The 18609-nt window shown below is 48.7% G+C and overlaps 1 protein-coding gene across 4 annotated transcripts in view; it reads right to left on the reverse strand.

Annotated features, from left to right (window-relative positions):
* Positions 1-11599, reverse strand: part of LOC140187534 (protein PML-like) — a 47584-nt gene extending 35985 nt beyond the window's left edge. For 2 of the 4 annotated variants that reach the window (XR_011883114.1, XM_072242900.1), the window contains exons 1-2: positions 11515-11599; positions 5633-6129 (exon numbers count right to left, since the gene is read on the reverse strand). Coding sequence is in view for 3 of the 4 variants with exons in the window: in XM_072242900.1 (XP_072099001.1) it covers positions 5633-6126 (494 nt within the window). In the remaining variant the exon portion in view is untranslated. Of the gene's footprint in view, positions 1-5632; positions 6130-8932; positions 9077-11028; positions 11419-11514 lie in introns of those variants that run through there. The other 2 variants (XM_072242902.1, XM_072242901.1) reach the window with 2 other exon arrangements.
* Between the last annotated feature and the right edge of the window lie 7010 nt (positions 11600-18609).

Consider the following 18609-nt stretch of genomic DNA (forward strand, 5'->3'; position numbering starts at 1 on the left):
TGGGGTCAGAGTGATACTAGTCTGGAAACCAGTGTGTGATAGGGTCACAGAGTGATATTAGTCTGGAAACTAGTGTGAGATGGTGTCACAGCATGATATTAGTCTGGAAACCAGGGTGTGATGGAGTCAGAGTAATGTTAGTCTGGAAACCAGTGTGCGATGGAGTCAGAGTGATATTAGTCTGGAAACCAGTGAGAGATGGAGTCAGAGTGATATTAGTCTGGAAACCAGTGTGGGATAGAGTCAGATATTCGTTTGGAAACCAGTGAGAGATGGCGTCAGAGTGATATTCATACGGAAACCGGTGTGTGATGGAGTCAGAGTGATATTAGTCTGGAAACCAGTGTGTGATGGGGTCAGAGTGATATTAGGCTGGAATCCAGTTTGTGATGGGTCAGAATGATATTAGTCTGGAAACCAGTGTCATGTGGTCAGAGTGATACTAGTCTGGAAACCAATGTATGATGGAGTCACAGAGTGTTATTAGTCTGGAAACCCGTGTGTGATGGAGTCAGAGTGATATTAGTCCGAAAACCAGTGAGAGATGGAGTCACAGAGTTATATTAGTCTGGAAACCAGTGTGCGATGGAGTCAGAGTGATATTAGTCTGGACACCAGTGTGGGATGGAGTCAAATATTCGTTTGGAAACCAGTGAGAGATGGCGTCAGAGTGGTATTCATATGGAAACCAGTGTGTGATGGAGTCAGAGTGATATTCGTCTAGAAACCAGTGTGTGATGGAGTCACAGAGTGATATTAGTCTGGAAACCAGTGTGCGATGGAGTCAGAGTGATATTAGTCTGGAAACCAGTGTTCTATGGCGTCAGAGTGATATTAGTCTGGACACCAGAGTGTGATGGAGTCAGAGCGATATTCGTCTGGAAACCAGTGTGTGATGGAGTCACACAGTGATATTAGTCTGGAACCAGTGTGTGATGGAGTCAGAGTGATATCAGTCTGGAAACCAGTGTGTAATGGAGTCATAGACTGATATTAGTCTAGAAACCAGTGTGTGATGGAGTCACAGAACGATATTAGTCTGGAAACCAGTGAGTGATGGGGTCCCAGAGTGACATTAGTCTGGAAACCAGTGTGTGATAGGGTCACAGAGTGAAATTAGTCTGGAAACTAGTGTGTGATGGAGTCAGAGTGATATTAGTCTAGAAACCAGTGTGTGATGGAGTCACAGAACGATATTAGTCTGGAAACCAGTGTGTGAAGGGGGCAGAGTGATATTAGTCTGGAAACCAGTGTGTGATGGAGTCACAGAGTGATATTAGTCTGAAAACCAGTGTGTGATGGGGTCACAGAGTGATATTAGTCTGGAAACCCGTGTGTGATCGAGTCAGAGCGATATTACTCTGGAAACCAGTGTGAGATGGAGTCACAGAGTGATATTAGTCTGGAACCAGTGTGTAATGTGGTCACAGAATGACATTAGTCTGGAAACCAGTGTGTGATAGGGTCACAGAGTAACGTTAGTCTGGAAACCAGTGTGTGATGGAGTCAGAGTGATATTAGTCTGGAAACCAGTGTGCGATGGAGTCAGAGTGATATTAGTCTGGAAACCAGTGAGAGATGGAGTCAGAGTGATATTAGTCTGGAAACCAGTGTGGGACGGAGTCAGATATTCGTTTGGAAACCAGTGAGAGATGGCGTCAGAGTGATATTCATATGGAAACCAGTGTGTGATGGAGTCAGAGTGACATTAGTCTGGAAACCAGTGTGCGATGGAGTCAGAGTGATATTAGTCTGGAAACCAGTGTGTGATGGAGTCAGAGTGACATTAGTCTGGAAACCAGTGTGTGATGGAGTCACAGAGTGATATTAGTCTGGAAACCAGTGTGTGAAGGGGTCACAGAGTGATATTAGTCTGGAAACCAGTGTGAGATGGGGTCACAGAGTGATGTTAGTCTGGAAACCACTGTGTGATGGAGTCACAGAGTGATATTATTCTGGGAACCAGTGAGAGATGGAGTCACAGAGTTATATTAGTCTGGAAACCAGTGTGTGATCGAGTCAGAGCGATATTACTCTGGAAACCAGTGTGAGATGGGGTCACAGAGTGATGTTAGTCTGGAAACCAGTGTGTGATGGAGTCTGAGTGATATTAGACTGGAAACCAGTGTGTGATGGAGTCAGAGCGATATTAGTCTGGAAACCAGTGTGCTATGGCGTCAGAGTGATACTAGTCTGGAAACCAGTGTGCGATGGAGTCATAGAGTGATATTAGTCTGGAAACCAGTGAGAGATGGAGTCAGAGTGATACTAGTCTGGAAACCCGTGTGCTATGGAATCATAGCGTGATATTAGTCTGGAAACCAGTGAGAGATGGAGTCACAGTGATATTAGTCTAGAAACCAGTGTGCGATGGAGTCAGAGTGACATTAGTCTGGAAACCAGTGTGTGATGGAGTGTGAGTGATATTAGTCTGGAAACCAGTGTGAATGGGTCAGAGTGATATTACTCTGGAAACCAGTGTATGATGGAGTCACAGAGTGTTATTAGTCTGGAAACCCGTGTGTGATGGAGTCAGAGTGATATTCGTCTGGAAACCAGTGTGTGATGGAGTCACAGAGTGATATTAGTCTGGAAACCAGTGTGTGATGGAGTCAGAGCGATATTCGTCTGGAAACCAGTGTGTGATGAAGTCACAGAGCGATATTAGTCTGGAAACCAGTGTGTGATTAAGATCACAGAGCGATATTAGTCTGGAAACCAGGGTGTGATGGAGTCAGAGTAATGTTAGTCTGGAAACCAGTGTGTGATGGAGTCAGAGTGATATTAGTCTGGAAACCAGTGTGCGATGGAGTCAGAGTGATATTAGTCTGGAAACCAGTGAGAGATGGAGTCAGAGTGATATTAGTCTGGAAACCAGTGTGGGATGGAGTCAGAGTGACATTTGTCTGGAAACCAGTGTGTGATGGAGTCACAGAGTGATATTAGTCTGGAAACCAGTGTGTGATGGGGTCACAGAGTGATACTAGTCTGCAAACCAGTGTGTGATGGAGTCAGAGTGACATTAGTCTGGAAACAAGTGTATGATGGAGTCACAAAGTGATGTTAGTCTGGAAACCAGTGTGATGGAGTCAGAGTGATATTAGTCTGGAAACCCGTGTGTGATGGAATCAATGTGATATTAGTCTGGAAACCAGTATGTGATGGAGTCAGAGTGATATTAGTCTGGAAACCAGTGTGCTATGGCGTCAGAGTGATATTAGTCTGGACACCAGTGTGTGATGGAGTGACAGAGTAATATTAGTCTGGAAACCAGTGTGTGATGGAGTCAGAGCGATTTTAGTCTGGAAACCCGTGTGAGATGGGGTCACAGAGTGATGTTAGTCTGGAAACCAGTGTGTGATGGAGTCACAGAGTGATATTAGTGTGGAAACCAGTGAGAGATAGAGTCACAGAGTTATATTAGTCTGGAAACCAGTGTGCGATGGAGTCAGAGTGATATTAGTCTGGAAACCAGTGTGCTATGGCGTCAGAGTGACATTAGTCTGGAAACCAGTGTGTGATGGAGTCACAGAGTGATATTAGTCTGGAAACCAGTGAGAGATGGAGTCACAGTGTTATATTAGTCTCTAAACCAGTGCGCGATGGAGTCAGAGTGATATTAGTCTGGAAACCAGTGTGCTATGGCGTCAGAGCGATATTACTCTGGAAGCCAGTGTGAGATGGGGTCACAGGGTGATGTTAGTCTGGAAACCAGTGTGTGATGGAGTCAGAGTGATATTAGTCTGGAAACCAGTGTGTGATGGAGTCAGAGTGACATTAGTCTGGAAACCAGTGTGTGATGGAGTCACAGAGCAATATTAGTCTGGAAACCAGAGTGCGATGGGGTCAGAGTGATACTAGTCTGGAAACCAGTGTGCGATGGAGTCATAGAGTGATATTAGTCTGGAAACCAGTGTGTGAAGGGGTCACAGAGTGATATTAGTCTGGAAACCAGTGTGAGATGGGGTCACAGAGTGATGTTAGTCTGGAAACCAGTGTGTGATAGAGTCACAGAGTGATATTATTCTGGGAACCAGTGAGAGATGGAGTCACAGAGTTATATTAGTCTGGAAACCAGTGTGTGATCGAGTGACAGAGTGATATTAGTCCGGAAACCAGTGAGAGATGGAGTCACAGAGTTATATTAGTCTGGAAACCAGTGTGCGATGGAGTCAGAGTGATATTAGACTGGAAACTAGTGTGTGATGGAGTCAGAGTGATATTAGTCTGGAAACCAGTGTGCTATGGAGTCAGAGTGATACTAGTCTGGAAACCAGTGTGAGATGGAGTCACAGAGCGATATTAGACTGGAAACCAATGTGTGATGGGGTCACAGTGTGATATTAGTCTGGACACCAGTGTGCGATGGAGTCAGAATGCTATTAGTCTGGAAACCAGTGTGAGATGGAGTAACAGAGTGATATTAGTCTGGAAACCAGTGTGAGATGGGATCACAGAGTGATATTAGTCTGGAAACCAGTGTGAGATGGAGTCACAGAGCGATATTAGTCTGGAAACCAGTGTGAGATGGAGTCACAGAGTGATATTAGTCTGGAATGCAGTGTGTGATGGAGTTAGAGTGATATTAGTCTGGAAACCAGTGTGCGATGGAGTCAGAGTGATATTAGTCTGGAAACCAGTGTGTGATGGAGTCACGGAGCGATATTAGTCTGGAAACCAGTGTGAGATGGAGTCACAGAGTGATATTAGTCTGGAAACCAGTGTGTGATGGAGTTCGAGTGATATTAGTCTGGAAACCAGTGTATGATGGAGTCAGAGTGATATTAGTCTGGAAACCAGTGTGAGATGGAGTCACAGAGTGATAGGAAGCACAGCACATAAATAGACCTTTGGCCAAAAACACTTAAGCTGCCTCAGCCCATGAACCTGCACAGGACCACAGTCCTACATACCCTTACTATCCATGGACCTATCCAAACTTCTCTTAAATGTTGAAATCAAGCTTGCATGTGCTTTCACCTCTAGTTGAAGTCCCACCCAACTTCAGTGGCCAAAGCCTGCTTGCATTTATCCTATCTATACCCTTCATAATTTTGTATACCTCTATCAAATCTCTTCCCACTCTATCAATGCGTCTTATCATCTTGTACACCTCTATCAAGTCACCTTTCACCCTCCTTCTCTCTAAAACTAAAAGCTACAGCTCAGTCAACCGATGCTCATCAGGCATGCCCTCTCGTCAGGGCATCATCCTGGTAAATTTCTTTTGCACCCTCTGCTAAGCTTCTGTGTTCTTCCTACAATGAGGCGACTGGAACTGAACACAATACTGCAGGGGCTTATAAAGCTGCAACATTAATTACTTTGTGCCTCATGAACTGAATCCTCCGTCAAATGAAGGCCAACACTTTTAACCATCCTACCAGTTTATGTGGCAACTTTGAGGGTGATCTATGGTCATGTCTGTCTGGAGGTCACTCCAATGAATCCTCACTACCAGCCCCTCGGTTTGTCTGCAGCTCATTCCCCCTGTGGACCACAGTGTTTTCTCGTCTTTGCCTTACTGCTCTCCCCTGATTTTGCAAAATACAAATGTTCGAAATGAAATGAAGAGCAAAAAGAAGCAAGTCTAATTAAAAAAAACAAGCCCAACCTGCAGGGCTAACCTTACTTAATCAGCTGATCTTCATGAGTACTGCAGGGGATGGCCTTTGATCTTCTCAGAATCTTCAAGAATTCATCTGAGTTCAGCTTTCTCAAGGTTCCCAAGGTTTGCACGTGCTTTATGTGATCTGCCACCAGCACCTGGTGGACCTGCAGGCACTTGCTGCACAGAAGCTTGTCACACTCTGGGCACATGTACTCCGCCAGAGAGTCCCCCTCACAGGAGACACAGTGCAGCCCCACATTGGCCAAGATCTGCTGCTGCTTTTTCATGCTATTCTGTACGTTTGACACCAATATATTGTCCTGCAGGGAGGAGACACTTGAATGAGTCGCCATTTCACAGGTGGGACATTTGACATCATCCTTCTTGTAATCACGCTCCAGGCAACCTGCACAGAAGGTATGAAGACACGGCAGGAGCTTTGGATTTGTTGCTGGCCTACTGCAGAGGCGGCACTGAAAAAACTCCTCAATGTTAGTCACCGACTCTTTCGCCATGACCTGCAACAAGGAAATACTCAATAAAACATATTTATATTATACAACGAGGAACATAGAACATTGCAAAAAGGACAGGTCTTTTGACCTACAATCTTGTGTCAACCTTTTAATCTACACTATGATCAATTTAACACAGCCCTCCTGCGTAGCCCTTCATTTTTCTGACATCAATGTGCCAATCTGGGAGTTTCTTAAATGTCCCTAGTGTATCTGCCTTGACCACTACTCCATGAACACTGTCTGTGCAAGAAAATTTAGCTCTGACATCCTCCCTCTATACTTCCCTCCAATCACCTTAAAATTATGTTCCTTTTATTAGCCATTTCCAGCCTGGGAACAAGTCTGTCCACACTATCTACAAACCCCATTTCCAGGAAAGTTGGGATATTTTCCAAAATGCAATAAAAACAAAAATCTGTGATATGTTAATTCACGTGAACTTTTATTTAACTGACAAAAGTACAAAGAAAGATTTTCAATAGTTTTACTGACCAACTTAATTGTATTTTGTAAATATACACACATTTAGAATTTGGTGGCTGCAACACACTCAACAAAAGTTGGGACAGACCCCTTTGTGCCAAAATTCGTGAGGGAATTGTTAGTCAGTTCAAAAGGAACATTTCTCAAAGCAGAGAATTTAGGTCTTTCAACACCTACAGTAGATAATATTGTGAAAAGATTCAGAGAATTCAGAGACCTCTCAGTGCGTAAAGGGCAAGGTCGGAAACCACTGTTGAATGCGCGTGATCTTCGAGCCCTCAGGCGGCACTGCCTAAGAAACCGTCATGCTACTGTGACGATTATAGCCACCTGGGCTCGGGAGTACTTCAGAAAACCATTGTCACTCAACACAGTCCATCGCTGCATCCAGAAATGCAACTTGAAACTGTATTACGCAAGGAGGAAGCCATAGATAGATAGATCTACTTTATTAATCCCGAGGGAAATTGGGTTTCGTTACAGCCGCACCAACCAAGAATAGAGCGTAAATATAGCAATACAAAAACCACAAACAATCAAACAACAATATGCAAACTATGCCAGATGGAAAATAAGTCCAGGACCAGTCTGTTGGCTCAGGGTGTCTGACCCTGAGGAGATGCACGTTCGATGGCCACAGGCAGGAACGACCTCCCGTGCCGACAAGTGTTGTATCACGGTGGAATGTGGCCGAAGTCCAATGTTCAATATCCAGTCTGCAAACACGTTCCACAATCGTAATATACCCCGGATTGCACCATCCGTTGTTAGCCAGATCAGTAAGCACCCCACTCCTTCACGCCGCTTACCGCTCTCGGTGCACTTCCGGTCAACCGGAACGGTATTACCCACCGAACTCCTCTTCTCCAGAAGTCTCTGTTGTCTCGACCTGGTCCACTTTCCTCAACTTTGTGATCCCCCTCTGCATCCTCTGTGTGTTTTCCTCCAGATTTCAGCAGGGGTGTCCGCCGCTCTGCTCGCTAAACTGGCCAGCATTAGCTGGAATATACAATGCGACCTTGCTTCTGGACAGACGCGTGTCGGGATGTAACCATTTCCAGCGCTTAAAAAAAACCCAAATAAAACTCTCTCTACTAGCATGTTAGAGAGGGTGCAGCTTTGACGTGTTACCGTGAGAAAAAATACAAAAAATAACGTAAATTAGAAAGTAAGAATAGATCGGAACGGCTGTACCAGGCTGCATGCACGACCAGCGCATGCGCACATGGACATCAACTCTATGCAAAAACGCCGGCGAGTTCTCTGGGCCCGAGCTTATCTCAGATGGACCGAAAGACTGTGGAACCGTGTGCTGTGGTCAGATGAGTCCACATTTCGGCTAGTTTTCGGAAAAAAACGGGTGTCAAGTTCTCCGTGCCAAAGATGAAAACGACCATCCAGATTGTTATCAGCGAAGGGTGCAAAAGCCAGCACCTGTTATGGTATGGGGGTACATCAGTGCCCACGGCATGGGTGAGTTGCATGTATGTGAAGGTACCATTGACTCTGAGGCCTATATTAGGATTTTAGAGAGACATGTGTTGCCATCAAGGCAACATCTCTTTCCGGGATGTCCATGCTTATTTCAGCAGGACAATGCCAGACCACATTCCGCACGGGCTAGAACAGCGTGGCTTTGTAGACACAGAGTGCATGTGCTTGACTGGCCTGCTGCCAGTCCAGATCTATTTCCTATTGAAAATGTATGGCGCATCATGAAGAGGAGAATCAGACAACGGAGACCACGGACTGTAAAGCAGCTGAAGTCTTATATCAAGCAAGAATGGACAACATTTCCAATTGCAAATCGACTATAATTAGTATCCTCAGTTCCAAAATGATTAAGAAGTGGTATTAAAAGGAAAGGTGATGTAACACAATGGTAAACATGCCTCTGTCCCAACTTTTGTTGAGTGTGTTGCAGCCATCAAATTCTAAATTTGTGTATGTTTACAAAATACAATTAAGTTGGTCAGTAAAACTATTGAAAATCTTTTCTTTGTACTTTTGTCAGTTAAATAAAGGTTCACGTGAATTAACATATCACAGATTTTTGTTTTTATTGCATTTTGGAAAATATCCCAACTTTTCTGGAAATGGGGTTTGTAATTGTCTTATCATCCTGTAGACCTCTCATCCTCCTTCTTTCCAAAGAAGAAAACCCTAGCTCACTCAATCTATCTTCATAAAACATGCTGTTTAATCCAGGCAGCATCTTGGTAAATCTCCTCTGAAGTTCCCACATCTTTCCTATAATGAGGTGACCAGACTGAACACAATATTACAAGTGTAATCTAATGTCATAGAGCCGTAACATTACCTCGTGGCTCTTGAACTCAAAGAGAAATGCAAGAAACTGTAAATACTGGAAATCTGAATGTGGGAAATACCCAGCATCTGTGTAGAGAAATACAGAGTTATCATTTTAGGTCAGAGTAAGTAGACAGAGACAGGGAATTCCTGTCAGAGAGAGAGGCGGTGTTCCTGAAGCAAATTTATAGTGAACTCAACATTAATCAAAAAGCAAACCAAAACTGCAAATATTGAACAAAGTAAAGATGACAAAAAATATCTGTCTCGTTTACATTTAATTTCACATTTTTCCTAATTCTTATGAAGGGTTTCATCCTGAAACATCAACTCTGGTTTTCTGTTCACTGCCTAACTTGCTGAGTCTGTCCAGCATTTTCTATTCTGGCCATTTTCAACATTGCCTGAGCCCCTTGCTGACACGCAAGTGGCAGGTGAACGCCAGAACAGCAGGAAATGGTACATAGCCTCCAGGTTTCCAGTTTGTCTATTCAGTAGTGCAGGGGTGAATGTCCACGCTGTGGTCAGTGCGGCCAATAGTGAGGAGAAATCAGAGCTCTGCACTTGTCACTGGGTAAAGCTTGGGATCCATAACCAAGGAAGTGGTAACAGGATCCTGTACAGTGTTTATGATAAAGCAGGATCGAAGGGGCTGTGACGGCTGAGCGAGTCACAATCATGACTCAGTCCCCTAAGGTTAGCTGCACTTCCCAGCGTGACCCGCAGATGGCTCTGGACCCAAAGCAACGGAATCGAGGGCTAGCAACAAGATTTGGGATTAAGTCGGAGACGACCGGCAGACACTCAGATACCAGATTCGGACACGGCGGAATCCCACTCTTAAAGTGGGGTCCGGATTTATAGAGTTCTTCCAACCCTTATAAGAAATTCTTTGACCTGCACCTCACTCTCCAGTCCCAGCATTTCCAGCCTCTACGGCGGTATAACCACTTAGAGTGCTCGCTCCTCCCACACTGATCCACCACTCCAAAAGCCCCCACCCCTTCTAAACCTGTGACCTTTGTCACAGGAGGCCAGGGGACCAGGCCACTGGGTAACCTCTCACACAACCCCGCCATGGGGAGCACCTTCATCTGGAGAAAAGCAGCAGTTCAGAAAGGCAGCCCCGAACGACCCCGCCCCCCAACCAGTATACGCACATTCCCGAGGACAACTGGAGATGTGCAGTAAACAAACAAGATCAGACATGGCCTCTTTCCTCCCTCTGGGCCATTCTCTCCTCCACAGCACTGACATCATGTTCTCAGGAGATCTTCCCACGAGGGCTTCCAGTCTTACAAACCCTTCCCTCTTCTATCCAAAACCCAATAGTACTTCATTGATCTGGCCTGTTCCTGCCCATAGAAAAGAGCAGGTCGTTCGGGCCACGACACTCTACTGATCTTGTAGCCTATTATGAGATCGATCTAACCTTCCCTTCCACTTAGTCCTCCATTTAACTATCACCCATGTGCCTACGGTTTTTTTAAAATGCCCTAATGTATCTGCCCCTACCAGCACCCCGGCAGGACATTCAATGCATCCAACACTACCTCTGGCATCCCCAGTACTTTCCTCCAATCACCTCAAAACTATGCCCCTAGTATCAGCCTTTTCCTGCTAACCTTGGCTGTGCTCCCTTTTCCCTGATTATGCCTATTCCCATATCCGATCATACTGCCACGTCAATATTTCTGTGGTCCCAACATGCTCATGTCCACCTCTATCTCAGCATCTTCATCCACGCCAATTTGGTCCGAGAACCCTTTACTTCTTCGTTGAACAGAAGCCCAGTCTCCCCGCGACAGATGCCTGAACGTGTTCTCACAGTGAACAACTTCGACTGAATCCAAATCAAAGGTCCTCACAGGGGTCCGAGCCTCTCTCTCTCTCTCTCTCTCTCTCTCTGGGTTACGTGGGGCAGTTTAACTTTTAGTCCTAGCTTATTTTTAATATTGCTTTGTTCAACTTCTTTTCCATTACACCGAGGACTGTATTAGTACTGCTTCCTGCCCTCCAACACAACACCAATATATCAACCGATTTGCTGCCCCATTCTTCCACCCCATTCTTCAGGCACCTGCGCACCGTGCCGCCGGGGGTTACCTGGGTTATGTACCGGAGTTAAAGCGGGAAATCGTGCAAATCCCAGCAGCACGATCTGTGGAGCGAGGAGGGTTAACGAACGATAATGAAAAAGAGAGGTAACAAGTCATCACAACTGAGGGAAGTTTGAAACTGAATATGTTTAAATACAGGGAGAGGGTGGGGAGGACAGAACGCTGTCAGTGTGGAAGATCAGCATGAACAGGAAACACTCAGCAGGTCAGTCAGCGCCGGCGGAGGGGCCCGCGCAAAAGCCTGATCACTCTGCCAAAGTTTCCCGCCTCTAGACCCTTTCCTTTCCCCGTCCCGACCCTTTGCTTCCCGGTCCGGCCTAGCCGCCAGCCAGCTACTAGGGTGGGCTAGCAGGCCGTTCGGGAGTTGGGGTGGTGGTGGGGCGGGAACAGGAGATATCCGGGCGGCTCTGGAGGGCGACGGGCAGCGCAGTTACGGGACTCGGTGTCAGGTCTCCCGGCTGCTGTTACTCACGGACGGTACGATCGGCGGTCCCCTCCGATACTCCTCCAACTTTTGTCACTTCGGGAATCGAAAGTGAAAGTTGGGAGGGGCGGGGCCGTCCCGCTGATTGACACCTCTAGGAGCTGCCCCCCCCACCCCCGCCCCATGTCCCCGAGTCCCGCGGGGCCGTCCCGCTGATTGACCACTCTAGGAGCTGCCCCCCCCCACCCCTCACCCATTTACCCGAGTCCCGCGGGGCCGTCCCGCTGATTGACCACTCTAGGAGCTGCCCCCCCCCACCCCTCACCCATGTCCCCGAGTCCCGCGGGGCCGTCCCGCTGATTGACACCTCCAGGATCTGCCCACCCCACCCCACCCCTCACCCATTTACCCGAGTCCCGCGGGGCCGTCCCGCTGATTGACACCTCTAGGAGCTGCCCCCCCCACCCCCGCCCCATGTCCCCGAGTCCCGCGGGGCCGTCCCGCTGATTGACACCTCCAGGATCTGCCCACCCCACCCCACCCCTCACCCATTTACCCGAGTCCCGCGGGGCCGTCCCGCTGATTGACACCTCTAGGAGCTGCCCCCCCCACCCCCGCCCCATGTCCCCGAGTCCCGCTGATTGACCACTCTAGGAGCTGCCCCCCCCCACCCCTCACCCATTTACCCGAGTCCCGCGGGGCCGTCCCGCTGATTGACACCTCTAGGAGCTGCCCCCCCCACCCCCGCCCCATGTCCCCGAGTCCCGCGGGGCCGTCCCGCTGATTGACACCTCTAGGAGCTGCCCCCCCCCACCCCTCACCCATTTACCCGAGTCCCGCGGGGCCGTCCCGCTGATTGACACCTCTAGGAGCTGCCCCCCCCACCCCCGCCCCATGTCCCCGAGTCCCGCGGGGCCGTCCCGCTGATTGACACCTCTAGGAGCTGCCCCCCCCACCCCCGCCCCATGTCCCCGAGTCCCGCGGGGCCGTCCCGCTGATTGACACCTCTAGGAGCTGCCCCCCCCCACCCCCGCCCCATGTCCCCGAGTCCCGCGGGGCCGTCCCGCTGATTGACACCTCTAGGAGCTGCCCCCCCCCCACCCCCGCCCCATGTCCCCGAGTCCCGCTGATTGACACCTCTAGGAGCTGCCCCCCCCACCCCCGCCCCATGTCCCCGAGTCCCGCGGGGCCGTCCCGCTGATTGACACCTCTAGGATCTGCCCACCCCACCCCACCCCTCACCCATTTACCCGAGTCCCGCGGGGCCGTCCCGCTGATTGACACCTCTAGGAGCTGCCCCCCACCCCTCACCCATTTCCCCGAGCCCCGTGGGGCCGCTCTACTCAGTGAGTAACACGCATCAAAGTTGCTGGTGAACGCAGCAGGCCAGGCAGCATCTCTAGGAAGAGGTACAGTCGACGTTTCAGGCCGAGACCCTTCATCAGGACTAACTGAAGAAAGAGTTAGTAAGAGATTTGAAAGTGGGAGGAGGAGGAGGAGGGGGAGGGGGAGATCCAAATGATAGGAGAAGACAAGAGGGGGACGGATGGAGCCAAGAGCTGGACAGGGGACAGGCAAAAGGGATATGAGAGGATCATGGGACAGGAGGCCTAGGGAGAAAGAAAAGGGGGAAGGGGGGGAAACCCAGAGGATGGGCAAGGGGTATAGTGAGAGGGACAGAGGGAGAAAAAGGAGAGTGAGAGAAAGAATGTGTGTATATAAATGAATAACGGATGGGGTACGAGGGGGAGGTGAGGCATTAGCGGAAGTTAGAGAAGTCGATGTTCATGCCATCAGGTTGGAGGCTACCCAGATGGAATATAAGGTGTTGTTCCTCCAACCTGAGTGTGGCTTCATCTTTACAGTAGAGGAGGTCGTGGATAGACATGTCAGAATGGGAATGGGATGTGGAATTAAAATGTGTGGCCACTGGGAGATCCTGCTTTCTCTGGCGGACAGAATGTAGGTGTTCAGCAAAATGATCTCCCAGTCTGCGTCGGGTCTCGCCAATATATAGAAGGCCACATCGGGAGCACCGGATGCAGTATATCACCCCAGCCGACTCACAGGTGAAGTGTTGCCTCACCTGGAAGGACTGTCTGGGGCCCTGAATGATGGTGAGGGAGGAAGTGTAAGGGCAGGTGTAGCACTTGTTCCGCTTACAAGGATAAGTGCCAGGAGAGAGATCAGTGGGGAGGGATGGGGGGGACAAATGGACAAGGGAGTTGCATCGGGAGCGATCCCTGCAGAAAGTGGGGGTGGGGAGGGAAAGATGTGCTTAGTGGCGGGATCCCGTTAGAGGTGGCGGAAGTTACGGAGAATTATATGTTGGACCTGGAGGCTGGTGGGGTGGTAGGTGAGGACAAGGGGAACCCTATTCCTAGTGGGGTGGCGGGAGGATGGAGTGAGAGCAGATGTGCGTGAAATGGGAGAGATGCATTTGAGAGCAGAGTTGATGGTGGAGGAAGGGAAGCCCCTTTCTTTAAAAAAAGAGGACATCTCCTTGTCCTGGAAAGAAAAGCCTCATCCTGAGAGCAGATGCAGCGAAGACGGAGGAATTGCAAGAAGGGGATGGCATTTTTGCAAGAGACAGGGTGAGAAGAGGAATAGTCCAAATAGCTGTGAGGGTCAGTAGGCTTATAGTAGACATTAGTAGATAAGCTATCTCCAGAGATAGAGACAGAAAGATCTAGAAAGGGGAGGGAGGTGTCGGAAATGGACCAGGTAAACTTGAGGGTAGGGTGAAAGTTGGAGACAAAGTTAATGAAGTCAACGAGCTCAGCATGCGTGCAGGAAGCAGCGCCAATGCAGTCGTTGATGTAGCGAAGGAAAAGTTGGGGACAGATACCAGAATAGGTTTGGAACATAGATTGTGCCAGAAAGCCAACAAAAAGGCAGGCATAGCTGGGACCCATACGGGTGCCCATGGCTACACCTTTACTTTGGAGGAAGTGGGAGGAGCCAAAGGAGAAATTATTAAGAGTAAGGACTAATTCCGCTAGACGGAGCAGAGTGGTGGTAGAGGGGAACTGGTTAGGTCTGGAATCCAAAAAGAAGCAGAGGGCTTTGAGACCTTCCTGATGGGGGATGGAAGTATATAGGGACTGGACATCCATGGTGAAAATAAAGCGGTGGGGGCCAGGGAACATAAAATCATCGAAAAGTTTAAGAGTGTGAGAAGTGTCATGAACATAGATAGGAAGGTATTGAACAAGGGGGGATAAAACCGTGTCGAGGTATGCAGAAACGAGTTCGGTGGGGCAGGAGCAAGCTGAGACAATAGGTCTGCTAGGACAGACAGGTTTGTGGATCTTGGGTCGGAGGTAGAAACGGGAAGTGCGGGGTGTGGGAACTATAAGGTTGGTAGCAGTAGATGGGTGATCCCCTGAGCGGATAAAGTCGGTGATGGTGTGGGAGACAATGGCCTGGTGCTCCTTAGTGGGCTCACGATCGAGGGGTAAATAAGAGGAGGTATCCGCGAGTTGTCGCTGTGCCTCGGGCAAGGTAGAGGTCAGTACGCCAGACTACAACAGCACCCCCCTTATTGGCGGCTTTTATATAAGGTTAGGATTAGTGCGGAGGGAGTGGAGAGCAGAGCGTTCGGAAGGAGTGAGGTTGGAATTGGAACAAGGTGCGGTGAAGTCGAGACGGTCGATGTCCCATTGGCAGTTAGCGATAAAGAGATCCAGAGCAGGCAGAAGACCAGAGCGGGGTGTCCAGAGCAGGTAGAGCACTCAGTGAGTGTCGGGGGAAGCAGCACCGGAAGAGGGAAGGAGCTCTGCGGCTGGAGAGTGTAGAGTATGTAGTATGTAGAATGAAACGCTTGAAGATGAGTGATTGGAGTCTCCTTTCCCAACTCCTGGCCCCCGAGCTCCCATCTTTGTCCCCCTCATGGTACAGTTTACCGTTCCTCAGTTCGCCAATCACCCCAGACCCCTTGGCTCAGCACTCCCTCCTCCTCTATATCCACCTCGCCTCTCGTTCTTGATACTCAAAATGTCAACCACCTTCCTCCCAAAAGATGCTGAGTCAACACCGCCCCCCCCCACCCCCGCCCAGCAATCTGTGTGTTTATCCAGATCCCAGCATTTGCAAACTCCAGTCTCCCACACATCAGGTCAGCCGCTGGATGAAGGAAAGCCTCTCTGGCCCGTACGACAATCACCGGCTTAGAGAAACAGAGGGTTATGCACTAGGGAAATTCCAGGCAGTCTGTAGGGTAGGTAACATGGACGGCACAACATTGTGGGCCGAAAGGCCTGTAATGTGCTGTAGATTTATGTTATAGATATGTATAGATCTATATATCTATACACCTTTTAAATATACTCCTCAGCTCTTTTTCTCCAGTCAGATCTATCCTCTTTGAGTTTGTCAAGTTACCACTGAAAACCTGATGTTCACTAGTCATATTACATCTGCACGTGGTCACAGGAGGAGATGTGTTCAGCTAGATGCTTCAAGTATTTAATGAACTGAGGCATTACTAGGGGGCTTCCACTGCTGTAGAGGATTGTGGGATTACCTGACCTCCATTGTGAACTTCCAATCACTTTCACTCTCCTGCCACAACTAACAGGAAAAGGAGACACATGGTCAGGGGTTGCCCGTGCCAGGTAGCAGAGAGGAGTCCAAACTGTAGGTCCACGTAATGCTTACAAAGGCCTGAAAGGAATGTTGTGTTTTAATATTATGTCTTCCAGAAAATAATTGTGACATGGTACAGCTGTCGGCAGTAAGCGGTGAGAAGATCTTTGACAAGTACATACTGCCCGTCAAGTCCAAATCAGAAGGTGCATCGGCTATTAATGGGTTTCAGGTCATGGATGGGGTGCTGTACCGGTTTGGGGAACCTCAATCCACCAGCAGCCTCCAGGAAACCATGGAAGCTTTCCTGCAGTTCCTGAAGGCTCTGGGCACCCCTTTGTTAATAGGTCACAACATCTGGAAGTTTGATGCCCCTATCCTATTACGAGTCTTGGAAGAGCTGTCCATGAAAGATCAGTTTGCCAGTTGTATAACCGGGTTCCTGGACACCCTCTGGCTCGCCAAGAGTGCTGTTCCCAGGTCAGAGGTTAAAAGCTATATGCAAACTGAATTGGTGCAAGTATTTCTCAAGAAAGGTTATAAAGCTCACAATGCTGTAGAAGATGCAAAGAGTTTGCAGGAGCTGTATTCTGTCCTTAAATCCCATGGAGGACACAATTACAAGATCGTGTTCAGTAGGATGATTAATTATGGAAATGCTGCCGGATTGTCCCGTTTATCCTTTGGGAAAAAAATCTGAAATATTTAAGAAAGAGGACGCTCCTGGACATATCCTCCCTAATGCGAATTCCAAGTCCCCTATAATGGCAGAGATGATCCAATAGGAGACCAGAAAAGATCCCACACTGTCTCATGTCTGCAGGACCACCCAAAATGTGCAGTAGAATCTCCAGTTCCCTCATTCTTATCACTGCCAGGCTGATCTTGCCCCTGACAGAGGCAACCTTATGTGGGGATTGAGAGTTGCTGAGAGCTAAACTTTTGGAGGAACAACATGGCAGTTATCTAAGCATGGTCAAAACGAAAGCATAGGCTCAGATAGATCAGCAGATCGAGTAACTTGCCATGCACCGTTCGGGATGCCAACACATCCAGAAGAAGAGTGTCCAGAGCTGTCAGAACCACTTCCTGCAGTCCCAGAATCAACTCCTACAACCACCATGGAGGAGGCCCAGAACCTGAGATTGCTTCACAGCCACAAGCCATACAGGTTGAGATGCATTCTCTATTGAGTTGCACTTTCTAACTAAACGGAGAAGTGATCTGTACTTAATATTTTACCATTGTAAATAAATTGTTTGATTAAGTACTCGTTGTTGTTTACATAATTCATTACAGGTTATATGTAAAAGTACGTGAATGGCAGACATCATCACACCACCATGCCATACATGCATTCATTCGAAGTAAAACAAACTAAGGACTCATTAGTCCTAGCACTGTTTTCTTTCAAACAGTTTTGTTTTGAGTTACACCCAGCTGCCAACCTCATGGGGGAGGAAAACTCCTGCAGTGGTGCATGTATGCAGGGTTTGGGCCCGCTTCCCATCTGTAGGTGCAAGCCTCCTGGCTCTGCACTCCACACGGTGACGTCTAGTAACCCGTAGATGGCAGACCAGGCGGTGCTACCCCATGCACCTGATCGGCAGCCGGACATCCACAGACCCATCCCCATCCGGACAGCAACCGAGAGTTTCCTGAAACTCAGGTCAGCACCCATCCCTCTCGTCCAGCCTGTCAACTCTCCCCACTACCCTCCTCCCTGTCCCACCATCTCCACTCCCCTCCGTTTATCCCACACTCTCTTCATTTCTCCCATCACATTTTCCCTACTTCCAACCCCCACTCCTTAAAAAGAATGGAATGTTTATAGACCCATGCTCGCCTAAGTCTCTGAACAGAGCAGCCCCTGGCTTATCTGCAGGGATAGCTGTCCACTGACTTGCCCTGTCATTGGTTCCTTGGTTTAATTTCAAGAATAAACTTTATTCATAATATATATATATACACACAAGAAAAAAATAGCACAATGAAGGGTTTCTTACGTTTCCAGTGTCATTTGGCCAGTTCACTTTGCACTGTCTGCACAACCTTTCTTATCTACATTGCTCTATAACCACCTGTGGACTCCTGGGGTAAACAGCCTTCCTGTTAGAAATCTGTCTCTCAGTGTTCAGTAATGGAAGGGCTCCTTCCCCACAGAGCTTTGGCACCAAGCTTTAATGCACCCCTCAACATGCAGACTGGACTGTGCTTTAATGCACCCCTCAGCACGCCCTCCTGCGGCCCGGACTGTGCTTTAATGCACCCCTCAGCACGCCCTCCTGCAGCCCGGACTGTGCTTTAATGCACCCCTCAACATGCAGACTGGACTGTGCTTTAATACACCCCTCAGCACGCCCTCCTGCGGCCCGGACTGTGCTTTAATGCACCCCTCAGCACACCCTCCTGCAGCCCGGACTGTGCTTTAATGCACCCCTCAGCACGCCCTCCTGCGGCCCGGACTGTGCATTAATGCACCCCTCAGCACGCCCTCCTGCGGCCCGGACTGAGCTTTAATGCACCCCTCAGCACGCCGTCCTGCGGCCCCGACTG

The sequence above is a fragment of the Mobula birostris genome, chromosome 25 (genome assembly GCF_030028105.1).
Source record: "Mobula birostris isolate sMobBir1 chromosome 25, sMobBir1.hap1, whole genome shotgun sequence".
In the NCBI taxonomy this organism is placed as follows: domain Eukaryota; kingdom Metazoa; phylum Chordata; class Chondrichthyes; order Myliobatiformes; family Myliobatidae; genus Mobula; species Mobula birostris.